Source organism: Aegilops tauschii, chromosome 1 (genome assembly GCF_002575655.3).
Source record: "Aegilops tauschii subsp. strangulata cultivar AL8/78 chromosome 1, Aet v6.0, whole genome shotgun sequence".
NCBI lineage: Eukaryota > Viridiplantae > Streptophyta > Magnoliopsida > Poales > Poaceae > Aegilops > Aegilops tauschii.
Window position 1 is genome coordinate 266,369,970 of NC_053035.3, and position 16,473 is coordinate 266,386,442.

General features: G+C 47.3%; 3 protein-coding genes across 3 annotated transcripts; all 3 read right to left on the reverse strand.

Moving 5' to 3' along the window:
- Window positions 1-458: 458 nt before the first annotated feature.
- Window positions 459-1,380, reverse strand: LOC109778011 (E3 ubiquitin-protein ligase SINA-like 10). The gene is made up of 2 exons (XM_073506682.1): window positions 1,316-1,380; window positions 459-1,164 (listed from the first exon to the last, which is right to left on the reverse strand). Exons 1-2 carry the CDS (start codon window positions 1,378-1,380, stop codon window positions 459-461), a joined length of 771 nt encoding a protein of 256 aa, XP_073362783.1.
- A 5,307-nt stretch (window positions 1,381-6,687) lies between these two features.
- Window positions 6,688-7,710, reverse strand: LOC141039324 (E3 ubiquitin-protein ligase SINA-like 10). The gene is made up of 2 exons (XM_073506683.1): window positions 7,646-7,710; window positions 6,688-7,494 (listed from the first exon to the last, which is right to left on the reverse strand). The coding sequence occupies exons 1-2, from the start codon at window positions 7,708-7,710 to the stop codon at window positions 6,789-6,791; spliced, it is 771 nt and encodes a 256-aa protein (XP_073362784.1). The 3' UTR covers window positions 6,688-6,788.
- Window positions 7,711-13,119: 5,409 nt separating this feature from the next.
- On the reverse strand, window positions 13,120-14,041 carry LOC141039325 (E3 ubiquitin-protein ligase SINA-like 10). The gene is made up of 2 exons (XM_073506684.1): window positions 13,977-14,041; window positions 13,120-13,825 (listed from the first exon to the last, which is right to left on the reverse strand). The coding sequence occupies exons 1-2, from the start codon at window positions 14,039-14,041 to the stop codon at window positions 13,120-13,122; spliced, it is 771 nt and encodes a 256-aa protein (XP_073362785.1).
- Window positions 14,042-16,473: the final 2,432 nt, after the last annotated feature.

Sequence of the window (16,473 nt, forward strand, 5' to 3'; positions counted from 1 at the left end):
TGCACGCACACACTCGTCCTCTCTCAGACACGCATCTGTAGCTATGAATTGTAGTGTTCTCAACCATCCGATTGGCTCTATGGTTCCCATTGCTCCTTGCCCTTGAGATTGAGAAGTTTAAAATGCGGAGGCTAAGCTGGAGGCGCGAGGTTTTGGTTAATGTGCGGGCCGCACACGGCACCAACACGACACGAGCTTCGTCCGCCTGGTGCGCAGTCGGGTGAGTGCTACTACTAGTAGTACTACTTTGATGTGTCGCGTCAACTCGCAGAAGTATGCAACACTTCTCAACAAACAAGCATATAAGCTGCTTATACTTCTTACCCAAAGGATCTTTATATCCAACAGACACAAAATATTCATTCCACCAAAACCCACCATCTCTTAAGCTAAATTAGACCGAGCTAACCCCTATATTAGCATGTTACTAAGATAAATAGAAGGCACTGTAGAATCATTTAGGAGGTGAGCTTGTCAATCTGAATGTGAAGGGACACCATCCTCGACAACCCAGCCCCGGCCAGCAGCTTGGGCGTAAGTGTGAAGAAGGTCATCTCCTGCACGGCGATGTTGCCGGGATCCTTGCTGCTTGTCACCTCGATTTCCACATTGACGGCGTCGGTCCTGCCATTGGGCTCCCCCCGCGGGCCGTTTGCCCACAGCTTGGCCGCGTAGTGCGGCGGTGGGGATGCCCCTGCTCTAATGCAGACGACCAACACGGCGATAGGCGCACCGATGTCGAGCACGCCCCCGACCAAGAAAAACACGCGGCCGTCCTCCTCCGCGAGCAGCAAGAGCCGCGGCTTCGACACTAGCACTTGCAGCTGGAGCACCTTGCCGTACTGGATCCTATGCATGGGCATGTGATGCATGGTGCTGATGTGGTGGGGGAGCGCCGGCGGCGGGCCTTCATAGCCGCAGTCGAGCACGAGGCATTTGCAGGGCATGAGCGGACACATGCTCTGGTGATCGGCGAGCTTATGGTAAGTGACGTAGAGCCCACAGCCTTTGTGCGGGCACTCCACCCTCACCGAGGAGAGGACGGCGTCCATCGCCGTGTTTCGCACGTCGAAGCTGTCGCCGCGCTCGCACTTCTGGCACTGCCGCTGGTTCCCGAGGCGCTCGCCGCGGCAGTCCGCGCAGGCAAGGTGCCCTCCCTTGCACCACACAAATCAATCGAATAACACATCAATCAAGAAACCTGCACCTTGCTCGATCAGCCGAACGGACGAGGTGTATTCGAACCTCATACACTGGAGGCTTCAAGGGGCGGAGGCACAAGGGGCAGTGGAGCAAGGTGAGGTCCATAGAGACCATAGAGAGCTCCATCGTCGGGTCCTGTTCCGTCGCCATGATCTCGCCCTCCTCGTGCACAACCATCTCTCACTTTAGGGCCGGGGCATTAGAAAGTTTTACCATCACATATTCATACTACTTCAAGGTGCATTAAATCAACAATGCAAGTATCAAAAGGAAAGTCACGGAATGCATGCATGCGTTGTAATTAATGCATCGGTAAACACAAATTATTGAAATATATCGAGTGCACTGCTTTGATGTGTCGCGCCAACTCGTACAACAAGAAGAAGTTTGATTACAACGCCCTCTCCCTCGCCCATGAGCGTGGTGGCTCGCAGGACTAGGAGAAGCTTTCGCTACACGCTCTCCCTCCCGCACGCGGTGGACATGCAGCAGTTCATTCGGTGTCAGATGGCCAGAAGCATACTAGTAGTACTCCACTATAGTAGTACCATCATTATTCGACTTTTCGAAGAGGCAAAGAGCCATGCGCAACCTGAATGCTCGTGTGGCAGTTTCATGTGTAGGGGAGCTAGTATAGTGACATAGTCTAGGATAGCATGTACCGTGCCTCTAAGCTTAAAATCGTTGGAGTCGGCTCCATGCTATGAGGCCGTCTCGAAGCATTTTTTGATTAAAATAATCTTCTAGCCCTACCTGTCATCCTGGTGATTGTAGTTTGCATGCTGATCTAGTCAAGACAGGAATATATATTTTAATTTTTGGTGGGGTAAATGTTAGAGGTTGCAGCAATATATTGTACACTGCGGGTCTTTTAGCCAAGTTTAGAGGCAAGCATGTGGGGCCAGTGCTATGATGTGTCGCGTCAACTCGTACAACCAGGAGAGGCTTGATTTTACTACTAGTACGCCCTCTCCCTCGCCCATGCGCGTGGTGGCTCACAAACGAGGATGGGCTTTTGCTTACTACAACAAGCTATCCCTCCCGCACGCGGTGGACGGACATGCATCCGTTGATTCGATACTGTAGAAGTATTAACATCATTGTTCGTCTTCTCGAAGAGGCGAAGAACCAAGCGCAACTCGAACACGGCAGTTGCGACGCGGGTTGAAGAGGCGGGAGTTTCACAGCAGAAGAGACAAAATATACTCGAGCTTGAAAATTTCAAGATAACAAGGCGCGGATTCCATGCTCGACAGAACAAACTTAACGGGTACAAAATAAAACAATCCAAACAAGACACAAGAGAGTCATGTCCCCTTTTACTATATTGCTATAAATGCCATTGAAAATACTACAAGAAAAATGTAAAGAAATCGGGAGAACAAGATTAGCCTGTACCAAATCAATTCGCACTTCCCTCAACAACAACAAAAAAACAACTTAATTCCCACCACAAGAAAGAGTCATGTCCCTTTTTATATGATTACAAATGCTAGGATCTCGAATTTCAATTTTTGAATCCATGTTATGTTGAATTCGAATATATCGTTAGATGATCTTGCGGTTTATAATGGACGTAGTCCTACATTTTGATCTTCCATCTTATATGAACATTTTACTCCACCCTATGAACATATATATTGTCGTCTACCATATGGACTAAATTTGAATCAATTTTCCTTATTTGAATACGATTGTTGTCAATTTATACCATCATTTAAATATTATCTTGATAACAGAAAACATGCATATAGTAGTAATCATATTTTACTATGAACTACATGTACCATACGATCTCCAATTTAAATATTTGTATCCATTTTATGTTGAATTCAAATCACAATACATTTGTCTAGGTAGCGAGATGTTCGGGATAATCTAAACCCTGTTTTCATATGTATAATTTTTGGCCGAATTAGGACAAGTTTTGATATAAGCTTCTTGCAAACCGGAGATTCTCTCAACAAGCCTCGTGGTCCCGAGAAACGATATACCCTGCCTCCCCCTGCTTTTCCTAATAGAGGCAACATAGAACTGTATGAGTGCCCTGTTAAATTTTTGAATTATTCCCGGTTCATTTGGCCTTTTTATACATTAATTGAGTTTTTGGACATTTAATGTGCATAATTCAAATTTGAACTGCAAGCACATGCTCCGGTGCACCAAAGTTGGTTGAAAAATCACATGTGTGTCCTTGGGTGAATTTCTAGGTCCCATGCAAGAAATGGGAATGAAATTCAAACATCTGGGCATCGTGACTCGGCCGAGAACATTGAGAAACTCGGTTTTTAAATTCCTGTAAATCATGAAACTTGGCATGGTGTCATGTCTTGGCACTAAAATGTTGTGGTAAAAAAATTGGCCGAATTGGAACAAGTTTTGGTACAAGCTTCTTGCAAACTAGAGCTTCTCTCAAGAAGGCTCGTGGTTCTGAGAGGGAACATGTCACCTTTGTGTGTGAAACGATATACGTTGCCCCCCTTAATTTTCTTTACCGACGCAACATAGAACTATATGAGTGTCGTGTTAAATTTTGGGATTATTCCGGGTTTGTTTGGCCTTTTTATACATTAATTAAGTTTCTGGTCATTTAATGTGCATAATTCAAATTTGAACTACAAGCACATGCTCCAGTGCACCAAAGTTGGTTGAAAAATAACATGTGTGTCCTCGGGTGAATTTCTAGGTCCCATGCAAGAAATGGGAATGAAATTCAAACATCTGGGCGTCATGGCTAGGCCGAGAACATTGAGAAACTTGGCTTTAAAATTTTTGTAAATCCAAAACACGCCTAAAAATCATGAAACTTGGCATGGTGTCATGTCATGGTACTAACATGCTGTGGTAAAAGTTTTGGCCGAATTGGAACAAGTTTTGGTATAAGCTTCTTGCAAACCGGAGCTTCTCCCAAGAAGGCTCGTGGTTCTGAGAGGGAACGTGTCACCTTTCCGTGCGAAACAATATATGCTGCCCCCTGATTTTCTTTACAGAGGCAACATAGAACTATATGAGTGTCGTGTTAAATTTTGGAATTATTCCGGGTTCATTTGGCCTTTTTATACATTAATTGAGTTTCTGGTCATTTAATGTGCATAATTCAAATTTGAACTACAGGCACATGCTCCAGTGCACCAAAGTTGGTTGAAAAATCACATGTGTATCCTCGGGTAAATTTCTAGGTCCCATGCAAGAAATGGGAATGAAATTCAAACATCTGGGTGTCGTGGCTCGGCCGAAAACATTGAGAAACTTGGTTTTTAATTCCTATAAATCCAAAACATGCATGAAAATCATGAAACTTCGCTTGGTGTCATGACATGGCACCAACATGCCATGGTAATTTTGCTATCCGATTTGCGAAGGCGCACACATTAACAATCAACAAAGTCATTGGGGAACAAGTGCTGTCACGTTACAATCGGAAACACAAGTATTATTGAAACCGTGGGCATTCTACTTACCATTTACGTGCCGCCATGCGTCCCCTTTTTTTATTGGCTAGGAGGCGCCGTGCGGGGTAGGTATTTGACCCCTACGCGTGCTTATCGGGTGGAGAGCCCTTTGACCTCCATCTGCTGCCCACCTCTCTCCCAAGGTCTCCATTAATGGCGCCCGAGCCCCTATTTAATGGTGTGGCTATGTCTCACTCGACTGAGATTTAAGAGAGGAAAAAAATCTAAAAAGAATGTTTTTCACGGATCTTGATGTAAGATCCGACGGACCTATATAGCATCTACTACGACTTATAGCAAGACTGGTGAATATATAAGGACAACGATAGTGGATAATAATTGTCTTACATATTTAGGAAGATAATTAAAAAAGCCACACGCGGCTACGCCCGAAATACACAAGGGAAAAAGAAGAAGGAAGACGCATACAACGATCTGGCTCGCTGATCTCTACTTCCTTAATACGCTGCTTGGCAGCATCCACGGATTCCTCCACCAGCCTTTCGCACTCGATGCGGAGTATGGCATTCTCGTCCATAAGTTTCTTGATGATGACGCCCGTCCTCTTCAACAAGGCAGCGGTCTCGGTCTGCTTCGCCCTTCCGGTGATCTTCGCCCTCAGCAGGTTGCGCTTGGCCCAGAGCTTCGCATTGCCCTCCCCTAGTTGCCGGATGATGCTGGTAGCCTGTTCAAACGAGGCTTTCATGTCGTCCTGCAACTTCGCCCAGCCGGAGATCTGATCCATCTGGCTACGGACGATCGCATGCATGCGCCTGTAAGAGTCCTCGCCTGCCCGCGAGACATTTTCCCAGGATGTCGTGGCGCAGGAGGACATCTCTGCTGCATTCGCGGCACGGTGGGACATCGCTGCTGCTTCCGCGGCCCGGCCGGACCAGTCTGCTCCATCGACGGCGCGGCGGGACCTCCGTGCTGCTTCGGCGGCACGGCGGGACCTCTGTGCTGCTAGTGTCGTGTGGCGGGACATGTCGGCTGCTTTCGCAGCGAGGCGGGACATCTCTCGTGCTTCTGCTTCCATGCTCGCCTCTCCCTGGTGGTAATCTCTCGACCCAGAACTCACGCTGGCCATGGCAGACGCAAGGGAACGATGATGAATGACTTGTTTGTTTTTGTGGATGAGGAGTTGAGGAGGAATGTGCAGTCATCTTGGCATAGTAGTATTTATAACCGAGTACTAATATGCTCCTAAGTGGGAAACCGTTTAGGTTGTGATCGATGTCAACAGGTTTGCAATTAACTATAGCGTGGTAGTAAGTTGGAATGTGACGAGATGCAAGCTCAAACTTTATTGACGGTTCTAGTTTCGAAGTGTGGCACTATTCCCGGATGGCGTAACGTGGGCACGCATTCTCGATCGTGGTGTAGCATATGCCATGGTACTTCTTTTTCTACTGTTGTCTACATGCAATAACTGGCACCGTCGGATACATATCTTACGGTTATTGGGGCGTTCGACAGGAATAGCCTCGTGGCGAGGTATAGACTAGTCTTTTTTTCACACGCATTACATCGACACATATCATGTCTCTCCCTCTTTCCCACGCACACACCTACTTTCTCGGGACTTCTCGCACGCACCATCTCTAGCTCCCTAGGTCGATGCCACCCACATACACTTGTACTCCGAGTTTAGTATGTTATACACGAAGAGAAGAGGTGCACGCACACACTCGTCCTCTCTCAGACACGCATCTGTAGCTACGAATTGTAGTGTTCTCAACCATCTGATTGGCTCTATGGTTCCCATTGCTCCTTGGCCTTGAGATTGAGAAGTTTAAAATGCGGAGGCTAAGCTGGAGGCGCGAGGTTTTGGTTAATGTGCGGGCCGCACACGGCACCAACACGACACGAGCTTCGTCCGCCTGGTGCGCAGTCGGGTGAGTGCTACTACTAGTAGTACTACTTTGATGTGTCGCGTCAACTCGCAGAAGTATGCAACACTTCTCAACAAACAAGCATATAAGCTGCTTATACTTCTTACCCAGAGGATCTTTATATCCAACAGACACAAAATATTCGTTCCACCAAAACCCACCATCTCTTAAGCTAAATTAGACCGAGCTAACCCCTATGTTAGCATGTTACTAAGATAAATAGAAGGCACTGTAGAATCATTTAGGAGGTGAGCTTGTCAATCTGAATGTGAAGGGACACCATCCTCGACAACCCAGCCCCGGCCAGCAGCTTGGGCGTAAGTGTGAAGAAGGTCATCTCCTGCACGGCGATGTTGCCGGGATCCTTGCTGCTTGTCACCTCGATTTCCACATTGACGGCGTCGGTCCTGCCATTGGGCTCCCCCCGCGGGCCGTTTGCGCACAGCTTGGCCGCGTAGTGCGGCGGTGGGGATGCCCCTGCTCTAATGCAGACGACCAACACGGTGATAGGCGCACCGATGTCGAGCACGCCCCCGACCAAGAAAAACACGCGGCCGTCCTCCTCCGCGAGCAGCAAGAGCCACGGCTTCGACACTAGCACTTGCAGCTGGAGCACCTTGCCGTACTGGATCCTATGCATGGGCATGTGATGCATGGTGCTGATGTGGTGGGGGAGCGCCGGCGGCGGGCCTTCATAGCCGCAGTCGGGCACGAGGCATTTGCAGGGCATGAGCGGACACATGCTCTGGTGATCGGCGAGCTTATGGTAAGTGACGTAGAGCCCACAGCCTTTGTGCGGGCACTCCACCCTCACCGAGGAGAGGACGGCGTCCATCGCCGTGTTTCGCACGTCGAAGCTGTCGCCGCGCTCGCACTTCTGGCACTGCCGCTGGTTCCCGAGGCGCTCGCCGCGGCAGTCCGCGCAGGCAAGGTGCCCTCCCTTGCACCACACAAATCAATCGAATAACACATCAATCAAGAAACCTGCACCTTGCTCGATCAGCCGAACGGACGAGGTGTATTCGAACCTCATACACTGGAGGCTTCAAGGGGCGGAGGCACAAGGGGCAGTGGAGCAAGGTGAGGTCCATAGAGACCATAGAGAGCTCCATCGTCGGGTCCTGTTCCGTCGCCATGATCTCGCCCTCCTCGTGCACAACCATCTCTCACTTTAGGGCCGGGGCATTAGAAAGTTTTACCATCACATATTCATACTACTTCAAGGTGCATTAAATCAACAATGCAAGTATCAAAAGGAAAGTCACGGAATGCATGCATGCGTTGTAATTAATGCATCGGTAAACACAAATTATTGAAATATATCGAGTGCACTGCTTTGATGTGTCGCGCCAACTCGTACAACAAGAAGAAGTTTGATTACAACGCCCTCTCCCTCGCCCATGAGCGTGGTGGCTCGCAGGACTAGGAGAAGCTTTCGCTACACGCTCTCCCTCCCGCACGCGGTGGACATGCAGCAGTTCATTCGGTGTCAGATGGCCAGAAGCATACTAGTAGTACTCCACTATAGTAGTACCATCATTATTCGACTTTTCGAAGAGGCAAAGAGCCATGCGCAACCTGAATGCTCGTGTGGCAGTTTCATGTGTAGGGGAGCTAGTATAGTGACATAGTCTAGGATAGCATGTACCGTGCCTCTAAGCTTAAAATCGTTGGAGTCGGCTCCATGCTATGAGGCCGTCTCGAAGCATTTTTTGATTAAAATAATCTTCTAGCCCTACCTGTCATCCTGGTGATTGTAGTTTGCATGCTGATCTAGTCAAGACAGGAATATATATTTTAATTTTTGGTGGGGTAAATGTTAGAGGTTGCAGCAATATATTGTACACTGCGGGTCTTTTAGCCAAGTTTAGAGGCAAGCATGTGGGGCCAGTGCTATGATGTGTCGCGTCAACTCGTACAACCAGGAGAGGCTTGATTTTACTACTAGTACGCCCTCTCCCTCGCCCATGCGCGTGGTGGCTCACAAACGAGGATGGGCTTTTGCTTACTACAACAAGCTATCCCTCCCGCACGCGGTGGACGGACATGCATCCGTTGATTCGATACTGTAGAAGTATTAACATCATTGTTCGTCTTCTCGAAGAGGCGAAGAACCAAGCGCAACTCGAACACGGCAGTTGCGACGCGGGTTGAAGAGGCGGGAGTTTCACAGCAGAAGAGACAAAATATACTCGAGCTTGAAAATTTCAAGATAACAAGGCGCGGATTCCATGCTCGACAGAACAAACTTAACGGGTACAAAATAAAACAATCCAAACAAGACACAAGAGAGTCATGTCCCCTTTTACTATATTGCTATAAATGCCATTGAAAATACTACAAGAAAAATGTAAAGAAATCGGGAGAACAAGATTAGCCTGTACCAAATCAATTCGCACTTCCCTCAACAACAACAAAAAAACAACTTAATTCCCACCACAAGAAAGAGTCATGTCCCTTTTTATATGATTACAAATGCTAGGATCTCGAATTTCAATTTTTGAATCCATGTTATGTTGAATTCGAATATATCGTTAGATGATCTTGCGGTTTATAATGGACGTAGTCCTACATTTTGATCTTCCATCTTATATGAACATTTTACTCCACCCTATGAACATATATATTGTCGTCTACCATGTGGACTAAATTTGAATCAATTTTCCTTATTTGAATACGATTGTTGTCAATTTATACCATCATTTAAATATTATCTTGATAACAGAAAACATGCATATAGTAGTAATCATATTTTACTATGAACTACATGTACCATACGATCTCCAATTTAAATATTTGTATCCATTTTATGTTGAATTCAAATCACAATACATTTGTCTAGGTAGCGAGATGTTCGGGATAATCTAAACCCTGTTTTCATATGTATAATTTTTGGCCGAATTAGGACAAGTTTTGATATAAGCTTCTTGCAAACCGGAGATTCTCTCAACAAGCCTCGTGGTCCCGAGAAACGATATACCCTGCCTCCCCCTGCTTTTCCTAATAGAGGCAACATAGAACTGTATGAGTGCCCTGTTAAATTTTTGAATTATTCCCGGTTCATTTGGCCTTTTTATACATTAATTGAGTTTTTGGACATTTAATGTGCATAATTCAAATTTGAACTGCAAGCACATGCTCCGGTGCACCAAAGTTGGTTGAAAAATCACATGTGTGTCCTTGGGTGAATTTCTAGGTCCCATGCAAGAAATGGGAATGAAATTCAAACATCTGGGCATCGTGACTCGGCCGAGAACATTGAGAAACTCGGTTTTTAAATTCCTGTAAATCATGAAACTTGGCATGGTGTCATGTCTTGGCACTAAAATGTTGTGGTAAAAAAAATTGGCCGAATTGGAACAAGTTTTGGTACAAGCTTCTTGCAAACTAGAGCTTCTCTCAAGAAGGCTCGTGGTTCTGAGAGGGAACATGTCACCTTTGTGTGTGAAACGATATACGTTGCCCCCCTTAATTTTCTTTACCGACGCAACATAGAACTATATGAGTGTCGTGTTAAATTTTGGGATTATTCCGGGTTTGTTTGGCCTTTTTATACATTAATTAAGTTTCTGGTCATTTAATGTGCATAATTCAAATTTGAACTACAAGCACATGCTCCAGTGCACCAAAGTTGGTTGAAAAATAACATGTGTGTCCTCGGGTGAATTTCTAGGTCCCATGCAAGAAATGGGAATGAAATTCAAACATCTGGGCGTCATGGCTAGGCCGAGAACATTGAGAAACTTGGCTTTAAAATTTTTGTAAATCCAAAACACGCCTAAAAATCATGAAACTTGGCATGGTGTCATGTCATGGTACTAACATGCTGTGGTAAAAGTTTTGGCCGAATTGGAACAAGTTTTGGTATAAGCTTCTTGCAAACCGGAGCTTCTCCCAAGAAGGCTCGTGGTTCTGAGAGGGAACGTGTCACCTTTCCGTGCGAAACAATATATGCTGCCCCCTGATTTTCTTTACAGAGGCAACATAGAACTATATGAGTGTCGTGTTAAATTTTGGAATTATTCCGGGTTCATTTGGCCTTTTTATACATTAATTGAGTTTCTGGTCATTTAATGTGCATAATTCAAATTTGAACTACAGGCACATGCTCCAGTGCACCAAAGTTGGTTGAAAAATCACATGTGTATCCTCGGGTAAATTTCTAGGTCCCATGCAAGAAATGGGAATGAAATTCAAACATCTGGGTGTCGTGGCTCGGCCGAAAACATTGAGAAACTTGGTTTTTAATTCCTATAAATCCAAAACATGCATGAAAATCATGAAACTTCGCTTGGTGTCATGACATGGCACCAACATGCCATGGTAATTTTGCTATCCGATTTGCGAAGGCGCACACATTAACAATCAACAAAGTCATTGGGGAACAAGTGCTGTCACGTTACAATCGGAAACACAAGTATTATTGAAACCGTGGGCATTCTACTTACCATTTACGTGCCGCCATGCGTCCCCTTTTTTTATTGGCTAGGAGGCGCCGTGCGGGGTAGGTATTTGACCCCTACGCGTGCTTATCGGGTGGAGAGCCCTTTGACCTCCATCTGCTGCCCACCTCTCTCCCAAGGTCTCCATTAATGGCGCCCGAGCCCCTATTTAATGGTGTGGCTATGTCTCACTCGACTGAGATTTAAGAGAGGAAAAAAATCTGAAAAGAATGTTTTTCACGGATCTTGATGTAAGATCCGACGGACCTATATAGCATCTACTACGACTTATAGCAAGACTGGTGAATATATAAGGACAACGATAGTGGATAATAATTGTCTTACATATTTAGGAAGATAATTAAAAAAGCCACACGCGGCTACGCCCGAAATACACAAGGGAAAAAGAAGAAGGAAGACGCATACAACGATCTGGCTCGCTGATCTCTACTTCCTTAATACGCTGCTTGGCAGCATCCACGGATTCCTCCACCAGCCTTTCGCACTCGATGCGGAGTATGGCATTCTCGTCCATAAGTTTCTTGATGATGACGCCCGTCCTCTTCAACAAGGCAGCGGTCTCGGTCTGCTTCGCCCTTCCGGTGATCTTCGCCCTCAGCAGGTTGCGCTTGGCCCAGAGCTTCGCATTGCCCTCCCCTAGTTGCCGGATGATGCTGGTAGCCTGTTCAAATGAGGCTTTCATGTCGTCCTGCAACTTCGCCCAGCCGGAGATCTGATCCATCTGGCTACGGACGATCGCATGCATGCGCCTGTAAGAGTCCTCGCCTGCCCGCGAGACATTTTCCCAGGATGTCGTGGCGCAGGAGGACATCTCTGCTGCATTCGCGGCACGGTGGGACATCGCTGCTGCTTCCGCGGCCCGGCCGGACCAGTCTGCTCCATCGACGATGCGGCGGGACCTCCGTGCTGCTTCGGCGGCACGGCGGGACCTCTGTGCTGCTAGTGTCGTGTGGCGGGACATGTCGGCTGCTTTCGCAGCGAGGCGGGACATCTCTCGTGCTTCCGCTTCCATGCTCGCCTCTCCCTGGTGGTAATCTCTCGACCCAGAACTCACGCTGGCCATGGCAGACGCAAGGGAACGATGATGAATGACTTGTTTGTTTTTGTGGATGAGGAGTTGAGGAGGAATGTGCAGTCATCTTGGCATAGTAGTATTTATAACCGAGTACTTATATGCTCCTAAGTGGGAAACCGTTTAGGTTGTGATCGATGTCAACAGGTTTGCAATTAACTATAGCGTGGTAGTAAGTTGGAATGTGACGAGATGCAAGCTCAAACTTTATTGACGGTTCTAGTTTTGAAGTGCGGCACTATTCCCGGATGGCGTAACGTGGGCACGCATTCTCGATCGTGGTGTAGCATATGCCATGGTACTTCTTTTTCTACTGTTGTCTACATGCAATAACTGGCACCGTCGGATACATATCTTACGGTTATTGGGGCGTTCGACAGGAATAGCCTCGTGGCGAGGTATAGACTAGTCTTTTTTTCACACGCATTACATCGACACATATCATGTCTCTCCCTCTTTCCCACGCACACACCTACTTTCTCGGGACTTCTCGCACGCACCATCTCTAGCTCCCTAGGTCGATGCCACCCACATACACTTGTACTCCGAGTTTAGTATGTTATACACGAAGAGAAGAGGTGCACGCACACACTCGTCCTCTCTCAGACACGCATCTGTAGCTACGAATTGTAGTGTTCTCAACCATCCGATTGGCTCTATGGTTCCCATTGCTCCTTGGCCTTGAGATTGAGAAGTTTAAAATGCGGAGGCTAAGCTGGAGGCGCGAGGTTTTGGTTAATGTGCGGGCCGCACACGGCACCAACACGACACGAGCTTCGTCTGCCTGGTGCGCAGTCGGGTGAGTGCTACTACTAGTAGTACTACTTTGATGTGTCGCGTCAACTCGCAGAAGTATGCAACACTTCTCAACAAACAAGCATATAAGCTGCTTATACTTCTTACCCAAAGGATCTTTATATCCAACAGACACAAAATATTCGTTCCACCAAAACCCACCATCTCTTAAGCTAAATTAGACCGAGCTAACCCCTATATTAGCATGTTACTAAGATAAACAGAAGGCACTGTAGAATCATTTAGGAGTTGAGCTTGTCAATCTGAATGTGAAGGGACACCATCCTCGACAACCCAGCCCCGGCCAGCAGCTTGGGCGTAAGTGTGAAGAAGGTCATCTCCTGCACGGCGATGTTGCCGGGATCCTTGCTGCTTGTCACCTCGATTTCCACATTGACGGCGTCGGTCCTGCCATTGGGCTCCCCCCGCGGGCCGTTCGCCCACAGCTTGGCCGCATAGTGCGGCGGTGGGGATGCCCCTGCTCTAATGCAGACGACCAACACGGTGATAGGCGCACCGATGTCGAGCACGCCCCCGACCAAGAAAAACACGCGGCCGTCCTCCTCCGCGAGCAGCAAGAGCCGCGGCTTCGACACTAGCACTTGCAGCTGGAGCACCTTGCCGTACTGGATCCTATGCATGGGCATGTGATGCATGGTGCTGATGTGGTGGGGGAGCGCCGGCGGCGGGCCTTCGTAGCCGCAGTCGGGCACGAGGCATTTGCAGGGCATGAGCGGACACATGCTCTGGTGATCGGCGAGCTTATGGTAAGTGACGTAGAGCCCACAGCCTTTGTGCGGGCACTCCACCCTCACCGAGGAGAGGACGGCGTCCATCGCCGTGTTTCGCACGTCGAAGCTGTCGCCGCGCTCGCACTTCTGGCACTGCCGCTGGTTCCCGAGGCGCTCGCCGCGGCAGTCCGCGCAGGCAAGGTGCCCTCCCTTGCACCACACAAATCAATCGAATAACACATCAATCAAGAAATCTGCACCTTGCTCGATCAGCCGAACGGACGAGGTGTATTCGAGCCTCATACACTGGAGGCTTCAAGGGGCGGAGGCACAAGGGGCAGTGGAGCAAGGTGAGGTCCATAGAGACCATAGAGAGCTCCATCGTCGGGTCCTGTTCCGTCGCCATGATCTCGCCCTCCTCGTGCACAACCATCTCTCACTTTAGGGCCGGGGCATTAGAAAGTTTTACCATCACATATTCATACTACTTCAAGGTGCATTAAATCAACAATGCAAGTATCAAAAGGAAAGTCAAGGCATGCATGCATGCGTTGTAATTAATGCATCGGTAAACACAAATTATTGAAATATATCGAGTGCACTGCTTTGATGTGTCGCGCCAACTCGTACAACAAGAAGAAGTTTGATTACAACGCCCTCTCCCTCGCCCATGAGCGTGGTGGCTCGCAGGACTAGGAGAAGCTTTCGCTACACGCTCTCCCTCCCGCACGCGGTGGACATGCAGCAGTTCATTCGGTGTCAGATGGCCAGAAGCATACTAGTAGTACTCCACTATAGTAGTACCATCATTATTCGACTTTTCGAAGAGGCAAAGAGCTAAGCGCAACCTGAATGCTCGTGTGGTAGTTTCATGTGTAGGGGAGCTAGTATAGTGACATAGTCTAGGATAGCATGTACCGTGCCTCTAAGCTTAAAATCGTTGGAGTCGGCTCCATGCTATGAGGCCGTCTCGAAGCATTTTTTGATTAAAATAATCTTCTAGCCCTACCTGTCATCCTGGTGATTGTAGTTTGCACGCTGATCTAGTCAAGACAGGAATATATATATTTTAATTTTTGGTGGGGTAAATGTTAGAGGTTGCAGCAATATATTGTACACTGCGGGTCTTTTAGCCAAGTTTAGAGGCAAGCATGTGGGGCCAGTGCTATCATGTGTCGCGTCAACTCGTACAACCAGGAGAGGCTTGATTTTACTACTAGTACGCCCTCTCCCTCGCCCATGCGCGTGGTGGCTCACAAACGAGGATGGGCTTTTGCTTACTACAACAAGCTATCCCTCCCGCACGCGGTGGACGGACATGCATCCGTTGATTCGATACTGTAGAAGTATTAACATCATTGTTCGTCTTCTCGAAGAGGCGAAGAACCAAGCGCAACTCGAACACGGCAGTTGCGCCGCTCGCGTGGCAGTCTTTGTGTAGGGGTGGGGCGTGGTGTGGCAGTTTTGTGGCAATTCTTTTCTACTGCTATTTGCGTCCAATAGGTGCCACCGTCGGATGCAGATCTTACAGTTATTGTGGCGATTGCTAGTAATAGTCATCTTACGAAAATCAAATAATCCCAAAACAAACCCGACCACGTTTCTTGTTTCTAGACATGAATAGGAATCAACCAATGAGAGACGTGGGATGTAGTACCTAGCACGGCATGCAACGGTCAGTTCAGAGCAAGTACAATAGTGGGCTTATAGCCTGCTTACATGGCAACTTTGCCTATGTGTAGGAGAGAGACATACAAAAGTTAATAATACAGCCAACTGCTGACTATAAGATGTTGCCATATCATTTATAGCCAACACATATACAACAAGCTTAGTTATAAGGTTGGCTATAAGATTAGTACTCCATCTCTTTCCTCACATTTATTGCATCTACCTCTCATCTTCTCTCTATCTCTCACATTTATTGCATCTGCCTTGGAGCACGCATATAGCCAGGCTCTTGCATGAGATTAGACTAGCCACAATGGAGAGTAACATACACTGGGAAAATAGACATATCCCTAGACTATGTTAGTATCTTCATAGTGGGTAGTAACATAAGTGTGGTGTCTTGCAAAGATTCATTTATTAGGTTATAGACTCATATTGCATTGGGACATGTGATGTTACAGTAACTAGCTAAGTTACTCAAACTACCTCTCTCCTCATTAACTCATTGCCACATAAGCAAGTTTGCTGAGTTGCACTCGATGTTACTACTGAAGTTACTCCCACTGTGCCTAGTCTTACTTTTTTATGTCTCTCTCCTCCACATAGACAAAATTCCATGTAAGCAGGCTATAAGCCCACTATTGTACTTGCTCTTAATAGTATAGCCCTGTAAACTGGAAAGGAGGGACTACTCCCTCCGTTCCTAAATATTTGTCTTTCTAGAGATCTCAACAAGTGCCTACACCGTAAATGAGTACATACGAAGCAAAATGAGTGAATCTACACCGTAAATAAATATGTAGTTCTCTCGTTTTCCTATCCACCTTGGTCGCGGTGCACAATATTGAGTATACTACTACAGACTAGTCTCTTTTTGACACACATTTATGTTGATACGGCTTGAATGCCAACGAGGCAGAGGGTAGCGGTTCCCGAAACATTGAACGGTCAATGATGCCTCCGCATTCAATTAGCATGCAGAGGTAAGTAATTGGAGAAGTAGAATGGAGCCAGCACGATGTTAATGCAACACAGTTTGGACTCTCATATAAAGGTGCCCCACCACTCCAATCCATCCACTCCTAGTCTCTGTGCAACACTGCCACTCCAATCCAAGACCAAGACCAAGTGACCAGAAGACACAAGCACCCATGGCGTCGATGGACGCGAGCGGCAGTCGGCTGTGTCGGATAG

Coding starts and splice junctions, on each gene's coding strand:
- LOC109778011 (XM_073506682.1), bottom strand. CDS start 1,380: ATGGTTGTGCACGAGGAGGGCGAGATCATGGCGACGGAACAGGACCCG. Junction 1,165..1,315: donor CCGACGATGGAGCTCTCTAT/GGTCTCTATGGA, acceptor TTGATTTGTGTG/GTGCAAGGGAGGGCACCTTG.
- LOC141039324 (XM_073506683.1), bottom strand. CDS start 7,710: ATGGTTGTGCACGAGGAGGGCGAGATCATGGCGACGGAACAGGACCCG. Junction 7,495..7,645: donor CCGACGATGGAGCTCTCTAT/GGTCTCTATGGA, acceptor TTGATTTGTGTG/GTGCAAGGGAGGGCACCTTG.
- LOC141039325 (XM_073506684.1), bottom strand. CDS start 14,041: ATGGTTGTGCACGAGGAGGGCGAGATCATGGCGACGGAACAGGACCCG. Junction 13,826..13,976: donor CCGACGATGGAGCTCTCTAT/GGTCTCTATGGA, acceptor TTGATTTGTGTG/GTGCAAGGGAGGGCACCTTG.